The sequence below is a fragment of the Hippopotamus amphibius genome, chromosome 1 (assembly GCF_030028045.1).
Source record: "Hippopotamus amphibius kiboko isolate mHipAmp2 chromosome 1, mHipAmp2.hap2, whole genome shotgun sequence".
Taxonomy (NCBI): Eukaryota; Metazoa; Chordata; class Mammalia; order Artiodactyla; family Hippopotamidae; genus Hippopotamus; species Hippopotamus amphibius.
The window spans coordinates 219,587,281-219,608,532 of record NC_080186.1 but is presented as its reverse complement, the minus strand read 5'-3'; the positions used below and the strand labels follow the sequence as shown (position 1 = coordinate 219,608,532).

Here is a 21,252-nt window from a genome sequence, read left to right as displayed (position 1 = left end):
GCCACCCCAGCCTTCAGCAGCCACCACCCTGATCAGTCAGCGGCCATTAACATCAAGGCAAGACCCTCTGTAAAAAGATTACAAAAAAGCCTTTTTGAAGCCTCAGATAATGGCTAGCATTTTTTTAGCTATAAAGTATATTTTACTTAAGGTGTGTATATGGTTTTTTAGACATAAAGCAATTACACACTTAATAGACTACAGTGTAGTGTGAGCATAACTTTTACGTGCACTAGGAAACCAGAAAGTCCCTTCTGACTCACTTTATTGCAGTGGTCTAGAACTGAACCTACAATATCTGAGGCATGCCTGTATCTTCTTTTTTGGAGGGGAGGCTGATTTTCCAGAAGTGAAATTAGATTATGTGTACTCTGCTGATTCTTTTTCATATAGCATGCAACTCATTCTGTTTCAGTACAGAAAGATTCATCCTGTTCCGTGGCGGCATAGTATTCATATGAATGAATCTACCGTGCAGTATAACCAAGACCCTTATTGATGAGTAAGGTGTTATTTTTAGCCAATGTAACAGCTTCATTTAAAAAAAAAAATATATATATATATATATATACACACACACACATATATATGGCACTTTTACACAGAATAAAATGTCTTCGTAATTGGTTTGCTAATTCTTGGTCATAAAGTATTCTTGTCAATAGAGTTTCTTTTTTCCTGTGACAGACTACCTCCTATTTAATTGAATTCTTTAAAACTTTGTAGAGGTAAAAATAAATTTTGTATATATGTATAAATGTACATATAACATTTTATTTGTGTCTAGATATAGATAGAACTGTAGTTATATAAATGATAATAGAAATTAATGTAATGTTTTTGAATTAAATATTTCCTCAGGAAAATGTTCTGCGGCCGCCCTAGATGTTCTTGCAAATGTGTATCGTGATGAGCTTTTGCCACATATTTTGCCCCTTTTGAAAGAATTACTTTTTCATCATGAATGGGTTGTTAAAGAATCAGGCATCTTGGTTTTAGGAGCAATTGCTGAAGGTAAGTCTAAATCAAACTTGAACTGTTAGTCCTCGATAGGTGCTAATATGACTAGGCTGCTTTAAGGAATTGTTACTCTATAAGCAGAAACTGTTCACATACTTTGCTGTCTTGTGTTGTTAATAAGACGATTGAGGTAGATAAGAGTATGATCCACGTTAACGTTAAAAAAGATACTTGAGTCTAAAAGCCATCTTTGAAAAGTTTTTACTTTGCGCAAGTTAATTACTATTAAACAACCATAGGCTTACTTATAACCCCAGGCAGATATTTTGCAAATACTTTTGTTACAATAAAGGGAACAGAATGAGAGGATTCTGATGTCAGAAGCTTCCCTGTTGCTAGAAAAATAACCTCCATAGGTGAGTGTAAGAAACATAAGTCAAGTGTCATCCTCCTCTATAGATTATTGTTCTGTCCTAGCTGTAAACATCTATCTACAAGAACTGGAAGCATTTGCAGACATTTCTGAAAGCTGTAATTTCTGTAGCAAAAGTGAAATGAGCTTTCCTAACCATACTGAAAGATACTTAAGAGCAGTTAGCCCTCATTTCAATTTTTTTTAAATAGTTTTGGGATGGATTATTACAGTATATTTATTAGAATGGAGATGATCTGAATATTTTTCATGGATGCATTTATCATTTTAGTATTCAACTGAAATAGTTTTGTTTTAACCCAGTTTCATCATTTCCTGAAATAGTTCTATGGTTTTTTTTCTCTAGGTTGCATGCAAGGCATGATTCCATACCTACCTGAGCTTATTCCTCACCTTATTCAGTGCCTCTCTGACAAAAAGGCTCTTGTGCGTTCCATAACGTGCTGGACTCTTAGCCGCTATGCACACTGGGTAGTCAGCCAGCCCCCAGACACGTACCTGAAGCCATTAATGACAGAATTGCTAAAGCGTATCCTGGATAGCAACAAGAGAGTACAAGAAGCTGCCTGCAGGTAAGACATGTAGCACTAAGTGTTCATTGTGGGAGAAGGGAGTGTGGATTTTTCAGGGAGAAACTAATTTTCAGGCTTGGGATGGAATGTTGATATTAAACCATTAATGGGGGTTTTGTTGTCTGTATCTTTCACCTGATGGTTTTGTAAATCCCAATAAGACTCTACCTAGACATCGGTAACTGCTATTTCTTCAAATTTTTTTTTCTCAGTGACTAACAGTAGCATTATCTTTCACCCTAATTCCTACAGATATCCAGAGTGGTAGCGGCAAGGGTCCTACTCTTGAAGGAATAAAAAAATTTGAGCTGATTGACATTATTAGTCGACAGGTCAACTACCATAACTGTACAGAAAGTCCCACAGGGACCTGTCACCTGCCACATAGTGATTCAACTCCAGTAGCCACTCCTGTCAGTTGCACTTGGGGCTGTCTCTGGTTTTATACCAGATCAGCAGTTAGTTTCATTACTACCAATATTTCCTTTTTCTGGAACAAATCTTCATGTGCTAAAAACGCTTGCCACTTATGTTTATAGTTCTTAACTTTTCAAATAGAATTGCTTTTACTGTTGACTGTTAAATAGAAGAAATAGCTGTTGAAAGAGAGGAAAGTAAATTTCAGTGTAGTTGGACTTTACCATATCTGAAGCAAAAATATCTGGAAGATTCCTAATTCGTAGTGATGTGAAAGAAAGATAAACAAGGGAGTTTCGGTGATTAATAGCACTAAATTTTTTTTCAAGTTGGGGGAGGATACCAATTATGTTTGGTTTCCTGTAGATTATGCATTCAGCAAGTTTTTTTTTAGTCCTCTACTAATTGTTAGGCATATAATAAATGCTGAGCTTACAGTCTCTGTCATCTTAAAATTTACGGGCTAGTAGGGTATACTAAACAACTATATAATTTGTGGAAAGTGCCATGAAGGAAATATAGTTCAGTGTTAATGAACAAGGCTTTAATTAACAAATGGCTTAAGCCTATCATTTTAGGAAATTCCTGCCTGGCTAGAACAGAAGAAAGTAACCTTAATTTTACAAATGAAGGGCCAGATACACCTTAAAGTCGAGACAGATTTAGGTAGAAGTTTAAGTAACTGCTCTGAGACCCTGGAGTTTGTTCCTTTGTTGTATATTTGTCCTAAAAAATAAGCTGCAAATAAATTTATAATAACAAATGCACTGTGCTTTCTAATGTATAGTGTAGGGCTTAGAGAAAATTTTTTAAACTTTACTGAGGAATAATTGACATATATATTGCACGTACTTAAAGTATACAACATGTTGATTTGGCTATACATAAATAAGCATGGTAGAACACTTACCAAGACCAAAATCATATAGTTAATATAGGTAACACTTTTTTTGTGAGAATTCTTAAGAGCTGCTCAGTAACTTTCAAGTATGCAGTGCTGTGTTAACTATAGTCACAATGCTGTATATTAGATCCTTAGAATTTATTCTGATAACTGATTTTTGTACCCTTTGACCTCCAGCACCCCACTTTCCCCTCCCACTCTAAGAGAAACATTTGAGAGATAGTGATACTACTATGTCCTCATACATCTCAAACACACTAAGTGTTAAAAATGTTTCTATCACGTAACAGTTTTAATTCTGATTTCATTAATCTGGAACATCCCTCAGTCACTAAGTAAATAGCAAACAGCAAATAAATTGTTGAATGAATCAATAGTAGTTTTTAGATTTTACCATTGTAGTTAAGCAAATGCCTGTGACAGCCTTTTTGAAAGAAGTGATAAGGAATGGGAAAGAAATGATAAAAATAAGCATCTGGTGTGGTGAGGTAGGGAGATAAATGCCAAGTAAAGTTAAAGAGACATTCTATAAACTGTAGACTTAGTTTCCTATCTCTATTGTAAACCATTTCTTTCCTGCAATAGTAATCTGTCTTTTTTTAAATTATAGTGCCTTTGCTACTCTGGAAGAGGAGGCTTGTACAGAACTTGTTCCATACCTTGCTTATATACTTGATACCTTGGTCTTTGCATTTAGTAAATACCAGCATAAAAACCTACTCATTCTTTATGATGCCATAGGAACGTTAGCAGATTCAGTAGGACATCATTTAAACAAACCTGTAAGTATCTATGATGAACTGGTACGAAAAAAATTAAATATAAAGCATAGTTACAATCCATAGGTTAACATATATTTGAAAATCAACATGTTTGGGGAGATATGAACACTTAGTGTTTACTGCTTTAAGAATGTAGAGCTGAAGAAGACAGCAAGTGTACTTACCTTTTAAATAGTATTTGAAAAAATAACTATGTGTGGGGTGTGACAATTACAGCAGCATGTCACAGGAATGCATCAACACTTCTTGGAGTGACTGAAGGGAAGGGAATAAAGGTTTTATACTCTGGATTTCAACTTTTACTTAATTTCAAGTATTTTTGTGTCTGCCACTTAATAAACACTAGCTTTAGAGTACCACATCTAAACATCTTGTGTTTTCTCACTGGAACTTACAAGTATGAGGAATACACTAAGGTAAAACAGTTAAAAATTAGGGTAGTAGGTTAAAATGCTAAGTAGTGGTACAGAAGTGTGGCTAGGGAGCCAAACTCTGTCTCTAGTAGTGTTAAGCATAGAAGAGATGGGTGGAATTTGATTTAAATTGGATTTAAGTAACATTAGGATTTTTAATATAGCTCAAAATTCGCTGCTGAAAAATAGATTTCATGTTTATGATTACTCTGTGAAACATCTTGAGAAATTGTCTGTGTTTATAAGTTATACTTAAAACTTGGTGCAGGGCACTTGTTTGTGGGTTTACTTTGATGTTGGTGGTTTTGGTTTTGTTTGGTGGGGGGGTTCCTAACGTCTTAGATTAGACCATTTAGAATCTGCGCTCCTGTTTACATGATTACTGTTTTTTGACTTGGTTGCATGGATTCTTCCATTTTATTAAGAACATTTAAATGATTATGAATCTTTTTCTACACATGTCTTTAATAAGTTTACTTATCGTTTGTAACCTACTGAACAGCAGGAGTCATATTACATGTCACAGACCCCAGGACTAAAAAAAAAAAATCAAAGAATGAATCTTAAATTTCAGTAATAAGTTTATACAATTACTCTAAATGGATTTTAATTTTCATAAATTCAAAATAGATTTGTTTACATATGATAGTGGAGCTTTATGTGTTTTTCATCATTGTGATTAGGAATATATTCAGATGCTAATGCCTCCACTGATCCAGAAATGGAACATGTTAAAGGATGAAGATAAAGATCTCTTCCCTTTACTTGAGGTATGCTAAGCTGGTAATGTCTAGTTAATCTGTGCTTCATCAAAAAACAAATGTTCAAATCCAAAATGTGATATATGTTCATTTATATTTTGAACCATTTCTGTTAAAATGCTGAATAAATATGTAACTTCCAGTAACTTTGATGATGATACATCCATACTAGGGAATACTGTGAAATAGAAGAAGGATAATGGACATGTTATGCTTTTGTTAAGTGGACAGTGGCTTGAATTGTATATGTTTTCTAACCTGCTGTATTTTATTGATAGTAAGTTATCTTGGAGATCATTCCATATCAGCATATATATGTCCAACTCTATTTAACTGTTTCTTTATATAGATATATAACCATGTCATAATTGATTTAGCTTAAATTCTTTTATATGTTATCTATTGTTTATACGTACATATACTCATATATATGTGAAGTAGCATTAGGACTTTGATGGGAGGGACTTCACTTTATACCTTTTCTGTCTAGTTTGAAGTTTTGTCTGCTTGTGTATTTAAATACTATTTTTAACCAAAAAAACAAAAATTATGCTATTCAAATAACTGACTACATTCTCAAATGTGGTAACTTATACCTAGATGAATTGATATTGGTAGAACCAATTCAGTCATTCTTGTTCCCCCTGTCATTTCAGGGGTCACCTCTTCTGCCATGGATTGTCCCTAACCAGCAAAGTAAAAACTTCTGTGACAAAGAGCAATGGCTAATTCTGGGCCCAATGAAACAAGAATTATTATGGCTAGATATATTTACTTCTAGGCAGGGGCTCAGAATGTGGCCAGTAAAGTCCACCCACATTATTGACCAGGATGGGAGGATAAATAAATGTCTCTCTTATAGTTGAGAAAAAAATAGGAATGCATAATACTTAAATCTGTTCCTGAAAGATAATTTTCATTATGGAAACTTACATTTTTTTTCTGAGGAAACCTCCCCTTATCAGCTAGAAAACTTAATAGCAATGAATGGCATCCAAAGGAGAGTTTTGAAAAGGTAAACCTGCTATACTGTAGACTAGTAGAACAGGCTTATAAGTGACCAGGATCTTATAGAGTACACTTTCAAGCATTTATTGTTATCCTAATTATACTTAGAAATTTTACACATCTACTTTATCCTTTCTAGTGCCTATCTTCAGTTGCCACAGCTCTGCAGTCTGGCTTCCTACCATACTGTGAACCTGTGTATCAGCGTTGTGTAAACCTAGTACAGAAGACTCTTGCACAAGCCATGGTATTTAAAAAAGATTTTTTATATCTCTTCCTTGGCATCGTAAACATTTTTCTAAGGATAGGCATAGTGTATACAGACTTCTTCAATAATTAATTCAAAGTAAGTTTTCAAAAAATTGTGTCTAATTTCAGCTGAACAATGCTCAACCAGATCAATATGAGGCTCCAGATAAAGATTTTATGATAGTGGCTCTTGATTTACTCAGTGGCCTGGCTGAAGGACTTGGAGGCAACATTGAACAGCTAGTAGCCCGAAGTAACATTCTAACACTAATGTATCAGTGCATGCAGGTGAGACTTATTAAATTAAAGTGAATTGAAACCTGATTCTCTGTGTCACATTGGGGTTAATTTCTTCTTCTTTCTTGCAGGATAAAATGCCAGAGGTTCGACAGAGTTCCTTCGCCCTGTTAGGTGACCTGACAAAAGCTTGCTTTCAGCATGTTAAGCCTTGTATAGGTATGAATATTTTCTATTGCTATGATGTGATTTTAATATTATTTTTCAGCAGCTATGGTTTTTATTATTAAACTGAAATTTCATGAAATTCCAATATTTATATATACATTTTACTGATTAAAGCTGCTCTGATTCAAGCAGGCAGGATGGGAACCCTCTTCCTTGTTTGCTTGAGTTCACCATCACTGCAGCAGCTCATTAGACATTCATGTGACTGGAGAGAAGTTGGAAAAGTATTAATGTAGAGTAAAGGACATTCCCACCTGTGAATCCTTGGTCCTATATGCTAGTTCATGTATACTTCTTGAATGCCTCTCTTTTTTGATAGAGGTACCCAGAAATAATAATCAGGTTTTCTCATGATAAACCAGCATAATTTTTCAGATACTATAGGAAACTTCAATTTTCTTAAAAGTAAATAATGATTTGTTTCTGTTTAAATGGCATAGCATTTGTCGTAGCCTTTTATGAAGATAATAAGGGATTCCTTGAATAATGTAACCTTATTGCTGTTAGACCCATGGATTAAATGGGGTTTTGGTTATTTTTCCTTCATTTCTGTATCCCATCTTAGTTTAAAGTATTGATCTAGTTTTTTTTTTGTTGTTGTTCTTTTTCATTTGATATGGTGTGCTTTGGGGGCCCCCCTCCAGGTATGCAGCATAATGATTCAATATGTGTATATATTGGGAAATTATTACCACAGTGTTTAATTAACATCTGTCACCTCACATAGTTACAAAGATTTTTGTATGTGTGGGATGAGAATTTTTAAGACCTGCTCTCTTAGCAGCTTTCAAATACACAATACAGTATTGTTAACTGTAACCGTAATGTGATACAGTACATCCCCCAGAACCTGACTTATTCTGGAACTGGGAGGTTGTACCTTTTTTTTTTTTTTTTTTTTATTATTATTATTTTTTTGGGGGGGTACACCAGGTTCAATCAACTGTTTTTATACACATATCCCCATATTCCCTCCCTTCCTTGACGCCCCCCCCGTCGAGTCCCCCCCACCCTCCCTGCCCCAGTCCTCTAAGGCATCTTCCATCCTTGAGTTGGACTCCCTTTGTTATACAACTTCCCACTGACTATTTTACAGTTGGTAGTATATATATGTCTGTGCTACTCTCTCGCTTCTTCTCAGTTTCCCCTTCACCCCCCGCCCCCTCCCATACCTCGAGTTCTCCAGTCCATTCTCTGTATCTGCTTCCTTGTTCTTGTCACTGAGTTCATCAGTACCATTTTTAGATTCCGTATATGTGAGTTAGCATACAATATTTGTCCTTCTCTTTCTGACTTACTTCACTATGTATGACAGATTGTAGTTCTATCCACCTCATTACATATAGCTCCATCTCATCCCTTTTTATAGCTGAGTAATATTCCATTGTATATATATGCCACATCTTCTGTATCCATTCATTTGTTGATGGACATTTAGGTTGCTTCCATGTCCTGGCTATTGTAAAGAGTGCTGCAATAAACATTATGGTACAAGTTTCTTTTGGGATTATGGTTTGCTTTGGGTATATGCCCAGGAGTGGGATTACTGGATCATATGGTAATTCTATTTGTAGTTTTTTAAGGAACCTCCAAATTGTTTTCCATAGTGGCTGTACCAACTTACAGTCCCACCAACAGTGCAGGAGAGTTCCCTTTTCTCTACACCCTCTCCAACATTTGTTGTTTCCAGACTTTGTGATGATGGCCATTCTGATTGGTGTGAGGTGATACCTCATTGTGGCTTTGACTTGCATTTCTCTGATGATTAGTGATGTGGAGCATCTTTTCATGTGTTTGTTGGCCATCTGTATGTCTTCTTTGGAGAAATGTCTATGGAGGTTGTACCTTTTGACCTTCACCCAATTCCCAGTTGTACTTTCCAATAACTGTCTTTCTGAACTTTGAATAGTAATGTTAATTGTGATGTGTTAAAGTAAACCATCAAGTTTAAGCCTAACCACTCTAAATGAAAGTGTAATGAATTCTTGTTTTGTGGAAAGCTAGTTCTACAAATATTTTCCACCTGATTTAGTTTTTATGAGTTTAAACTTGTATGAAAAATTGCATTTCTTTTTTTGTTTTATGACTTTATAGATCATGTACCTTCTTCAGGAAGTACACAGTGTCTAGTTGTCTCTCTTTTTAATGTTATCAATCATGATTATTTTCTAGGTTAGTGTTTCTCAATTGAGGGCAATTTGACACTGTCTAGAGACATTTTAACACTGGGAGTATCTTACTGGTGTCTAGTGGGTAGAGGTGAAGGATGTTGCTAAACATCTAAACATCCTACAATGCACAAGACAGCGCCCATAATAGAATAATCCGACCCAGATTATCAGTACTGCTGAGATTGAGAAACCTTGAGATTGATTGGTTTATGAGGGGTTAAAAAATGATATTCTAATTCTTTGTTTAGTAGTGAGAATACATATTTAGAGACATATTCTATATCAATAAATTATTGCCTTGAGGTACAAATCATATAGGAGAGGAAGGATAACTACCTGATTCTTTCTCTTTATTTACCAATTTTCAAAATAATGAATTGATTTCTAGCATCTTCCACGGGTATCTATATTATGTTTCCAGAGTTTAGTTTTTGTTTGTGTTTGTTATTTGAGTGTCAGTATGAACTCATGATGCTTAAATTTTGCAACCACTGGCAGCAAGAGCTTTATCAAGTTTGGTCCTGAGTCTTTTCTGATATGACAAAATAGTCCAGGCTTGTTTTGTACATTTCCTGCCCTTAGCCTGCAATGGGACATTTCACTGATAGCCCTTTTTTCTTTTAAATGGAAAATGATATTTGGAGACCACAATCTGAGCACTGGGGTGAAAAAAAAAATTACTGTAAAAGCCAAAATCATTGATTTAAAACATTTTTGTGTGTGTGAAAAGCTAGCTTTGAAGAAAATTCTATTGTATCATGTTTTCCTCACTTTTATTTTAAATTTTCTCAGCCTGATGACAAGAGAGATTACTCTGACCAGCTCTTTTTAATGATATTTAAAACCAAAACTCGGGCTTCCTGATAAACTTCATGTGAAAGTTCAGTGGCCAGATATTGCCTCCTTCAGTTTCTTAAGATACCACCACTTTTTTTTTAAGGCTATTTCTTGCCTAGATTTCAATTTCCATCTGGTAGATTTCCTTTAAAGCACAAAACACTACTATTGAGAAGTTTACTATGGTTTTTAAAAACTTTTTTTTTTCTAGCTGATTTCATGCCAATATTGGGAACCAACCTAAATCCAGAGTTCATTTCAGTCTGCAATAATGCCACATGGGCAATTGGAGAAATCTCCATTCAAATGGGTAAGATTTTTTTTCCCCTTTAAAAATACAGATTTTTAGGTAACTTAATGTTTTTGTAATTTCCTTCTTTTTAAAATGAGCTTTGTATATATAAATATCACAGTAAAGGGGGCAAAATATTTCACATTGATATTTTAACAGTGAAATTTTTCTCTTTTGTTTTCTCTTTTGGAAATTATCTAGGTATAGAGATGCAGCCTTATATTCCTATGGTGTTGCACCAGCTTGTAGAAATCATTAACAGACCCAACACACCAAAGACGTTGTTAGAGAATACAGGTACCATATGACTGAACTGTTATGGTGAAGAGAAAATTATTTGCCTTTTAATTTTATATTAAGATGCGTAGAGAAACCAAAGCAAAGCTAGCTTTAGAAACCCAGCTTATTAATTAACAGCTATTTTGGATGCTCAGTTGTGAAATACACTGTTTTAGCTTCATTCCATAGCCAGTTTTCAGAAACTTTCAAAAGAACACTTCCTCCCCTGTTATAGTGTTTTAATACTCCCTAAAATGGACCCCAGCTAAAATAACTATTGAATGATATGAATTTTATCTTTACATTAATTCAGAGAGTAATTGGCGGCTGGGGAGTAGTATTTTTTTTTAATCTGTAAAAATGTAGCCAAAAATAGATTGCGTTATAGTAGCTAGTTCGTTAATAATGGCATATGTATTTTGTATTTCATTGTATACTTCAGATTGGGAACTTAAAGCAGTATCTTATGGGATTTTTATTCAGGAGGCTTGTTTCTCTTTTGCATTTATAGAGAGCATGTTTATATTAAAGATTAAAGAGTACCTTCCATACTATAGAACACATTTCAGGGTGATTCCTTTCCACCCTCCCTGATTTTTTGATAATAATGATTTTTAAAAAGGTAAATTTTGTTTTCAACCAGGCACATCTTTTTCTTTATATACTAAAACAATTCCAGTGGTATATTCATAGTCAGTGAGTGCCGTACCAAAATACTGGACAAAGACTCAAATAAGGTTAGAATCTAAATAAAAATTTATCTTCAAAGGTGTTTTAATTTCACATTTTTCGGTTATAGAAAGTTTATTATATCCTAATGTGATTAATGTGATTATTGGTATGGAAGGAAATCTTTTAATTATGAACCAGTTATATGGCTGTTTGGCTGTATGGGTACTGTTTATATCATAAAGTGAATTAGATTTTCTTGCTGAAAAGTACAAAAATCTATGTATAGGATGGTTATGAAATCTTGTCAGGTTTTTATCTCTTTAGAATGCAGTACCTATACATGACATTCAGATTTGGAACACTTGCCATTATAAAATTACTGTTGAACCTTAAGAAACTTTGTATTTTTTTTAAATGTGAATGCATAACTGCAAATAAATGTTGAGTGTAATGTATATTAAAGTTTCTTGTGGGATATCAGCTGGTGAGTTTGTTGTAGTTCCTTGAACAAATTGGCTTTAATTTTAAGATTATATTCTAAGTATGAAGTCTACCCTAAGTAAATCAAAAGGTAATTGATAATGCCCTTCACGTTGATGGATTGAATTGATATGATTAAGAAACACACCTCGGAATTCGCTGGATTATTCTTATCACAAGTGACTGCAGAAAATGTTTCTCTTATTCCTTACCCAAAGGAGGGGAGGTTAATTATTAAAATAAAATCATTGTCAGTTGGTGACATCTGTATATTTTAGCAACCATTATCTTAATATTTCATAAAGCCAATTCCTTAGTATATGCAGTTACTTGGTTTTTTTCTAATTAGTATATCCTACACTGAACTTTTTCAATGGACCATCATCTGCTTTATCGCATGTTTCATTGGATTGTTCATACTTGCCTGTTTAATGAGAATGTTGCATAGTTTGTGTCTTTTGAACATAGGTTTTCTTTCTCTTGCTTCATATGAATCTGCTGGATTTTAGTATTATCTGTGTAGTTTGCTTCAAGTAATCCTTAAACATTTTTCTTTACCCCCCCACCCTTTTTTTATGAAAGGTTAACCTGTAAGTTTTTGAGAGAACACCATTAAAGCACCTCATGGTTTGTTTTCTGTTCGTATTTTTTTTCCCGTTGTGTATAAATGTATTTATATGTATGTACCTTTGAATTGCAGAATGCAGTTCTGAGTTGCACTTGTTTTATTTAGCTCTTTATAAATTTAAGGATTTAACTGAATTTTGATGGTGAATATATGTTTGATTAATTCCCACTTCAAATTTTTAAAAATAAAATATTAGCATGTAATGAGTGTGTTTTATTATCTATTATTGTGTGCTGTGCATTTTATAGCAAGGACAGAGTATTTGTTCCTTTGGTCCACATATCACATGTTAAGTGGACTGTCTAAATTTCCTTTTTGTCAAATAGGGTTTGAAATTAGGGGACTATTTGAGTTATTACCGTCACCATCAGAGTTTTTTTGGAATGGGATTTGACATAGCACAGCAATTTTCCAATCCATTTATTCAGTATGTACCATAACACCTAAAATTTGATAGTTGATTTTGATATCAGGCAACAAATGGTCCACTGGCTTGTTTTGGAAATGTTAGCAAACAAACCAAAAATACACCAAAATTTTGATTAAATTCCTAGATAATTTTCAAAAAATGGAAATCACTTACAAAAAGCGATGTAAAGAAGAAAGATTTTAACTGTTTTAACTTCTGAGAAGTGTGTTTGAGTATACAATTCAGAATGTAATCGTTTACATTTACTAGTATTTCTTGGGGGAAGAAACCTAGATTTCATTATTAAACTCTGAAATTTCAACTGGCTTTGAAGGAAGAATCTAAATCCATCTGTTTAATCGCTCATTGTTTTATTAACTGAATATCTTGATACTTAATTGAGCGAGAAAAGCAGTTCATCATGGTTTTTGGTGTTCTCTCAATCTTTAAAGTTTTTTTAATTCCTTTTGTTTTTCTTTTTCCAAGAGTATGCCATATATGTTGCTGCCCCTTATTATAGGGGGTGGTAATAAACAGCACTGGTGAAATCTTATGTTTATTATCATACACAAATTCTGTTGGTTTCTGTTTCTGAGTTATTTGTTGTTTTTTCTTTATTTTTTCTCCTTCCCCCTCATTTGCTCATGTCTTGGTTGGCGTTTGGTGGTGTATAACCGTGATTGCGTTACCTTAGCAATAACAATTGGTCGTCTTGGTTACGTTTGTCCTCAAGAGGTGGCCCCCATGCTACAGCAGTTTATAAGACCCTGGTGTGTATTATTCAATCTTTTTTTTTAATTCATTTTTCTTCACTCTTTCTTTCTCTTTCTATCTCACTTTTAGATATATTTTCAGTTGGTTACAAAAATCACAATCCTTAATCATTGCCAACCATGTGACTAATCTTGTCCTATCAGGTTTGTGAGGTTTTTCAGTAGCATCGTCATGTATATTTATTTTATGTTGTGGCTAACGACTAATTGATGCATGGGATAAGATTGTCACATGCTTGCTGTGTTAAAAAGCTTGATTATACATAAAAAGCATTTAAATATCCACCAGTAAAATAAAGATGCATGCAAATTCTATATTTAGGTTTTTGCATTGTTTCTTTTTTAGAATTAATTTGAAAACTTGGATTGCATTAAGAAATACATGTTTAAATTTGTTATGTATAAAAAATCTTATTTGCTTGTTAATGTAAAAGTTAAACATCTACACCATAAGTTGTATAATAATAGTTTCTATTGTGGCAGTATATCCTATGTTCTGCTTCTTTCAATAGACAGTCTTTCAATTCAAGTCATTTTTAGTAGTGTTTAATGGAATACAAGTCATAATACAGTTTTAAAAATTGGTAATTGACTCTTGGCTCAAGCTCATTAATAGTTCAAATGGGAGATTAAAATCAGTTGTTATTACTTAGTAAGACTTGTGAATTTCAAGGTTTTCACTATATTGAGATTAGATGGGCCCGACATAATATAGCAAGTGTGAGAAACTTAAGCTTTATGAAAATTCTTTGAATATAAACATTATCTCTGTTCTGGTGCTTATTCCATTAAATACTGTCCATTAGCATTGTAGCTGAACTTGCCTTTTACTTAAATCCTAAACTCAGTTCTATGATTTAATAGGTGCACCTCTCTGAGAAACATAAGGGACAATGAGGAAAAGGATTCAGCATTTCGTGGGATTTGTACCATGATCAGTGTGAATCCCAGTGGAGTAATCCAAGTAAGATATTCATAAAGATTTAACTTTTAATGTTCTGAATTATGAAACTTTAAAGGAGGAAATATTTTAAAACTGTAATTATAAAAATATTACCTTTTTTTACTGATGATCCTGAAACAAATTATGTTTTAAATGTGTATTTACTAATGTCCTAAAATGGTAGTGCCTATTTTTATTTCCTGAATCTTTTTTTGGTCATAACATGCAACAATAGCGGGCTGGGAAGATAAAAGTTATATTCTTGACTTGAATTAAGCCAAAGCTTCTTTCATCCACATTCAGATCTCATTTATTTACTTTGTAAATGCTTCCTAAAACTGTGAATATCAATATGCTGAGTTTGAGGCTCTCTACACTTGAGAGTGATCATATAGTAGGATACTTTCTGTTACTTAGATTAGAAACTCAATAGTGAATAAAGTACTGAATTAACCATTGAAACTGCTTTAGTTTTGAGAGCTTATGATTTAGTGATTTATTCATCCTTATTTTGTTTCCCTATACTGGCTCATACTATAGTTAGACATCTTTAGCATTTAAAAAGTTATTTGGCAACAGCACCAGACATGAATCTGATCAAACCTCTGAATCCAACTGACACACAAAACATAAAGTAACATGTTGATTGACACCGTATGTATGTAATCAACAGAATACAGGCTGTGGGGCTCTAGGTTAAATCCCCACCGGCTGTTCAAGAGATAAATTGTAAGGAAAAGAAAGTATGGGAAGGGTTTTCGTTTTCAAGAAAATAACCTTTCACTTTCAAGAGATAAGTGCTTTGAACATTTTTTGAGACCTTTTGATATTTCCTATCTTACATGAATTACTATGTTGTTTGTTAATTCAGGTTTAGAAACATTGTGAATTACCAGCTTATAAAATTCAAAATTGATGTAGGTGATATAGGCATTGAAAACATACAAAGTAGAACTGGAAAAAAAATCTTTCGGCTAATTTCACGTTTGTAACTTACTATTAAAACAAGCCAATACTATCTTAAATAGTTGGGAAATAACCTCCTGGTATTGAGTTTCTGGGTTTTTTCCAAAACTTAAGAACTTTGTGTCACCTTAAATATGTTTTAGAGGTATCTAATATGGTGTATACTATACTAAGAAAAATTTTCCTACACGAATTTTTGTTGTTGTTGTTCCTTTTGAATTAACATTTAAGACAGTGAAAGTAACATATTGTGGTCATGAAATTGCTACTAATTTAAAAGTTGGTAGAAATTTCTACATTTTACATACTTTATTTGGATATGGTTAAAAGAAAATGTCTTAAGTTTTATTCTTTATATTTAAATTTTTAATCACAATTTCTACATGTGTATATAATTTAAATTTTTAATATTAGACTGATATTCAGAAGACAAGAATCATAATTTGAATAAACCATAAACTTTGGGCACATGGCATTTTATTTACTTAAATATGTGTTTTATGCCCATATTTTAGCAGTAGTGAATTTTGAAATTAATGAGGTTCTTTGAACTTAATAGTAAAAATTAAAGTAGTTGACGTGTCGCAACATCAGTAATATCTTATATGGTGAACTGTTGTTTCAGTGAGATAGTCAAGATTGAAAAATACTTAAATGAAGTATTTCAAGCATATACTTCTTATCACCTTGTTCTTTTAGTCAGAATAACCTGATTATCTTTTAAATAATAGTCTGAGCAATGGGTTGTTTTTTGTGGGTTTGTTTTTTTTTGTTTGGTTGGTTTTTTGTTTGTTTTGTTTGTTTGCCTTGGGTTGATCTAGGTGATGTTGGTAACTGCATAATTTTTCTTCTCACTTACGATCACTTCATTTACGTTTCTATCTGAAGATGAATCTTGAAATTTAGATCTATTAATTCCTATACTTTAAATCATACTTGTTTGGTATATACTTAACTAGCTTTAAATTATTTCCAGGCCAATCAGAACTGTACAGTTATTGAATTTATATATTTCTTTAATTCCATAAATGAAGGTTTTTTTAAACTAGTGCTTATTTGATGCTTTTAGTCCTTTCTGATGCTACATATTTACTAGACTGAGGTTTTGTTTTGTCATGTAAAATGAAATATGGGTTGGCCAAAAAGTTTGTTTGGGGTTTTCCATAGCACTGAATTCCAATATAAACTGAATGAGTTAGTGGTTCCTTGATGGTGGAGTAATAGGGACAACTGTTAAGAAATCACTTATAATTCCTTATCATAGCTGTTTTAAAAAAATTTTTTTTACCTAGGATTCTATTGATACATATTCTGAAGTTTACATATATCTTTTGTTGTGTTTGACAAATATAGTATCAATCTAAGATGTATTTCTTGCTTGTTACAGGATTTTATATTTTTTTGTGATGCTGTTGCATCATGGATTAATCCAAAAGATGATCTGAGAGACATGTTCTGTAAGGTAACTAAAAAGTCTTTATGATGCACATCATGTGACTGTTACAGTCCTAGTTGGGAAGTTTAAATTATGTTTTATTTCATATGAAACTTAGATTTTTCAGATCAACATTGGTAGACTATATAACCTTTGTTCTTGGTAAAGAAGTTGACTTGATTTTTTTTTCTTTTTTTATATACAGTAGTTACTTTGTATAAATAGAGCATGTACTTTAAAAATATTTTCTCAAGCAGTACCACTGATTCACATAGTCCCATTATCCCACCTATGCAAAATAGCATATATTTTCAAAGATGGCTAAGATTGTAGTATAATATAATCTTTTGAACAAAGTAAATCTAAGTGGTCGCAACAAGAATTAAACCTGTGTGTTTGTTTTAGTAATGCCCCCTTGTGATTAACTCCAGTCAGCTCTCAACCGTAAAAAAATAAGAAATAAAATGCTGCTACACATTTGAATTACCTAATATTAAAATTAGTGAACTATATAGTTGCAACCGTGAACCCCCAAAAGCTTTGTGTATTTTCAGTTTGAAAAAACTGAAAATACATAAAAATTTTAATCACTTGGGTGAATTCTGTACCTTTTTGCTTGCTTTTCATTACTATTATGTCAGAGATTGCTTAGAATATTTCTGTTACTAGGGCACTTGCTGAATTCTAATCTTCTCAAAGCAAAGTGCAGCATATTCTATGAGGTGCTTTTAGGCAAGACATGGAATGGTATAGAATTCAACAAAGTTTGAGAATAACTGCTTTAAAAATGGGTAAAATTTTAGAATAATAAAATCAGTAGTGGTTGATTTCAGAAGCTATGCAGATATGAGAGTTTCTCTTTTGCTGATAAATTAATGGTTTTTTTACTTTTTGCAGATCCTTCATGGATTTAAAAATCAAGTTGGGGATGAAAATTGGAGACGTTTCTCTGACCAGTTTCCGCTTCCCTTAAAAGAGCGTCTTGCAGCTTTTTATGGTGTTTAATCTCATACACTTAAGCTGCAGTCCCATAATTAGGGGTAAGTTGTAAGAAATTTGGAATTTTCCAGGATGAAGAAACTTAAGTTAGTACTTCAATCTAAAACTACTGAATAGAATAAAAGCGCTTTGTTTTCCACAGAGGTTGAGTAAAACAGTCTCATGTTATATTTGACTTCAGATTACTTGCGTGAAAGCTTAGATATTGATTGATTGAGTGATTGATTTATGAGCCAGCAAGCAAGATAAAATGCATGGTTCCACTTGGAATCCTAGGTAGAAGGAAATCCAAGTTGGTGTGCTAGTTGGATTACTCAACATTTATTCAACCAATCCTTTTTTTACTTTTTGCCCTTTAAGAGGTCACTAACATTCTGTGGCAGAGTAGAGATGATTTAGTTTTAAAGCTTGATATAGCAAGGACTTTTCTTTGTTGTGAGCTTTAGGGAAAACCCAAGTAGGATTGGAACTGGATTTGGTCTCAGTAAATATGAATATTTAATATTTATTCTTCATATTTTATTGAGCACCTGCCCTGTGCTCGGCACTGTTTTTTAGAGATGAGTGGAAGATTCTTTTTTTGATTTGGGATGGTAGAGGGGAAGTTCACCTGGACTCTTGTTCTTTGAGTTTTTCTGATTTAAGCCAGACTAACAATTCTGGTCTTTTAGCCTTAGTTCCCTCATTAGGTTATTTTGAGGGTTAAATACTATGCTATATATGGTGCCAAGACTTAGTATATTGCCTAACACACTAAGTTGGCTCAATAAATATTAGTAATATGGGTTAGTACAGTGAACCAGGATATACTTCATTAGTTTCTGAACATGAACTGAGACCTACTCAACTGGAGGGTCAGGGAGTGTGCTCAGTGTGTGTTGAGAAGGCATACTTACTTGAATTACTTTGTATGTTGGAGTTTCTGTTTGCATGCTTGCTTGTTTACTCTGAGCTAGATTTTAATCCTGGAAAAATTTCGACATCTAAGTTGACTCACCTAAAAGGGCAGCAGAAATGGACTTACAGCCTCTGGAATGTCTCTGGGTGCTTTGTGTGTGTTGTCCCACAGTGGTCTTGAGTCCTTACAGCTGTCTTGTAGCTTTAGCATTTTAGAAAAGTGCTTGACTCACTTCATGTTTTTTCATGAGAATGCAGTAGATGAGAAATAACTTTAAGCATCAAGGGCTAAAATATTCATCAGTGAGCTAAGTCTTGAGCACTTTCGGGTTAATAAATCTGATTAATAAACCCTTTATGATATGGTCTCTGTTATTTCTCCAATTATGAATTAACTGTGGTGATCTTCATAAATGTCCAAAGTTTGGCAGGAGTAGTTTGTAAGGTTTTGTTGTGAAAGGACTACTGTCAGGTACTAGTTACAGTCTCCCAGTAATCTACCTTTATTTCTTAATCTTCTCACCATTAAAACTGTGCTAGCATTGAAAAAGTCTTTATCAGGAAAATCAAGAGGCCTGAGAATATAGGACATGACTGAGTAAAATAAGTCACGCTCTGTTTCTTTGCTTAACATTGGGAATACTGACAAAAATGATGGTATTTTAATTCTCACTAAGGAAAGTGATTGTCCTAAAGAAAGTGCTACGTAATTTTCAAGAAAATAAGGCAGCTTGTTGTATATGAAATAATTGGCTCCCATTGGGACCTGTTGTGCAAATGGGGATAGAGGATTAGACTGGTGGCCTTCTACAAGACATATTTCATCTGTATTTCATCTGTGTAAAGTGCTACAAACCTCTCTGTGCATGTCCCCAGCTTGGCGTCACTCTTCATATCCGACGCAGATGACAGTTGAGAGCCGTAGGAGAAGGAAGCAACATGGTTCCCGTTGACTAGCATGATCTTAGGCAGTTTGCCCAGTTTCTCATTTTCTTTGGGTAGAGACAGCATTGTTACTTGATTAATTTTGTGTTCCACTGGCTTTAAAATAAAAACAATTTTAAGTATAAAATTGTTTTGTTTTCTTACAGGTCCTTCAGTCTTGGAGACTATGAGGGAGCCTCTGCACCCAGGGAAAATGTTACCCTTTACAGGGGGGAAGGGTAAACCAGTAGGGAATACAGTACAATCCCAACCCTACTGGGAGGGGCGGGAGGGAGGTGTTGCCGTCACTGTATTAAGTCGATGTTGGGAAACGTTTTAACATCTGGAGCCTTTGTGGGTGGAAATCTGTCTCCAATTACAACTCTGCACTGGACGTGAAGAAGCAAAAAAAAAAATCGATTGAATCTACTCACAAAACAGTACATTCTGGAATATTAGGAAATTGTACCAAAACAAGAAACGTATTAATGATGAATAGGGATGAGAACGAGGAAAAATTCTATAGCGCACAATAAAGGAAACCTAAGAATGGGGATTAGAAAACAGTAAAGTTTTGTTTTTTTTTAAGATTTTTATAAAATTTCCCACATGATGGGGACTTGTTTTTGCATGCTGATGAAGAACTACACAAATGAAAGCCAATAGAATTAAAATCAGCTTGCCTACCCATAGTAGAAGCAGGTTCTTGGAAGTTACAGTTTAACATACCCCAAAAAGTTGGAAATAAAACAAAACAAATTTAAACAATGAAGCACCCTGTGAAATGCCAAATGAGTCACTCCTTTTACCTTTGTGGGGTGGGCAGGGAGGGAGGAATAAATGGGGTTGGACATATCAAACTAAAGATTGACATCTTGATTTTGCATTAAGACATTATTGTAGTGGATATAATTTGATGGTTGTACTTCATTAGATTTAATTTCTAGGCCAAGATGTTGTTATTTTTAAAGTGCAGTTTAAGGTTCAGGCATGCATTCTGGCTCATAGTGATTGAAAGTACTTTAAATTAGTGGGAAAGTAGCATGCTTGCATCACATAGAGTGAGATTGGTATTCAGTTACCTCTGTTGCGCCAGTTTGTGTTGCAGTTTACCAATTCAATATAGCCCTGCATTTAAAATTCCTTTTTAAGATTTGTGAATTTTATTTTTATTAAGAATATAGATATAAAGTACTGTAGTTTACAGCTAGGCCTTGAAATATCTTTTTAGGATCTGTTAGGAATAAGATTGATATTGTATTGTGTGTAACCTGCACAATGTGGAAAGCTGATATACCTGTGCAAAATCTTTGCCTCTGTGCTGTCAGTGTGATGTGCTTTCTGCATGGTTATATACTACTAGTGATTTTATCAAAACTTCTAAAACTTAAATTACATGGTAAAAGATCTGTAAGAGGCTGCATAAATGTTAGTTGGCACATAAAGACAATTGTAGAAGTTGAAGACATGATTGCTATATTTCAATGTTTATTCCCACTCAACATATTGCCTTCTAAGCTTTCTTTTTTTGTTCAAAGCATGATCTTAAAGATATGTTTGAGTTAATGGATGTAATGCAGGGT

The 21,252-nt window shown here is 33.7% G+C and overlaps 1 protein-coding gene across 3 annotated transcripts in view; it reads left to right on the top strand.

Annotated features, from left to right (window-relative positions):
* TNPO1 (transportin 1) overlaps positions 1-20,236 on the top strand; it is an 89,837-nt gene extending 69,601 nt beyond the window's left edge. For all 3 annotated transcript variants that reach the window (XM_057741288.1, XM_057741307.1, XM_057741299.1), the window contains exons 12-25: positions 862-1,014; positions 1,740-1,965; positions 3,897-4,068; positions 5,165-5,251; positions 6,390-6,497; positions 6,629-6,787; positions 6,868-6,955; positions 10,184-10,282; positions 10,466-10,561; positions 13,427-13,502; positions 14,370-14,469; positions 16,802-16,876; positions 17,747-17,889; positions 19,837-20,236. In XM_057741288.1, coding sequence (XP_057597271.1) covers positions 862-1,014; positions 1,740-1,965; positions 3,897-4,068; positions 5,165-5,251; positions 6,390-6,497; positions 6,629-6,787; positions 6,868-6,955; positions 10,184-10,282; positions 10,466-10,561; positions 13,427-13,502; positions 14,370-14,469; positions 16,802-16,876; positions 17,747-17,854 — 1,547 coding nt within the window. In that variant the 3' untranslated portion in view covers positions 17,855-17,889; positions 19,837-20,236. The remainder of the gene's footprint in view (positions 1-861; positions 1,015-1,739; positions 1,966-3,896; positions 4,069-5,164; positions 5,252-6,389; positions 6,498-6,628; positions 6,788-6,867; positions 6,956-10,183; positions 10,283-10,465; positions 10,562-13,426; positions 13,503-14,369; positions 14,470-16,801; positions 16,877-17,746; positions 17,890-19,836) is intronic.
* The last annotated feature ends 1,016 nt before the right edge of the window (positions 20,237-21,252 follow it).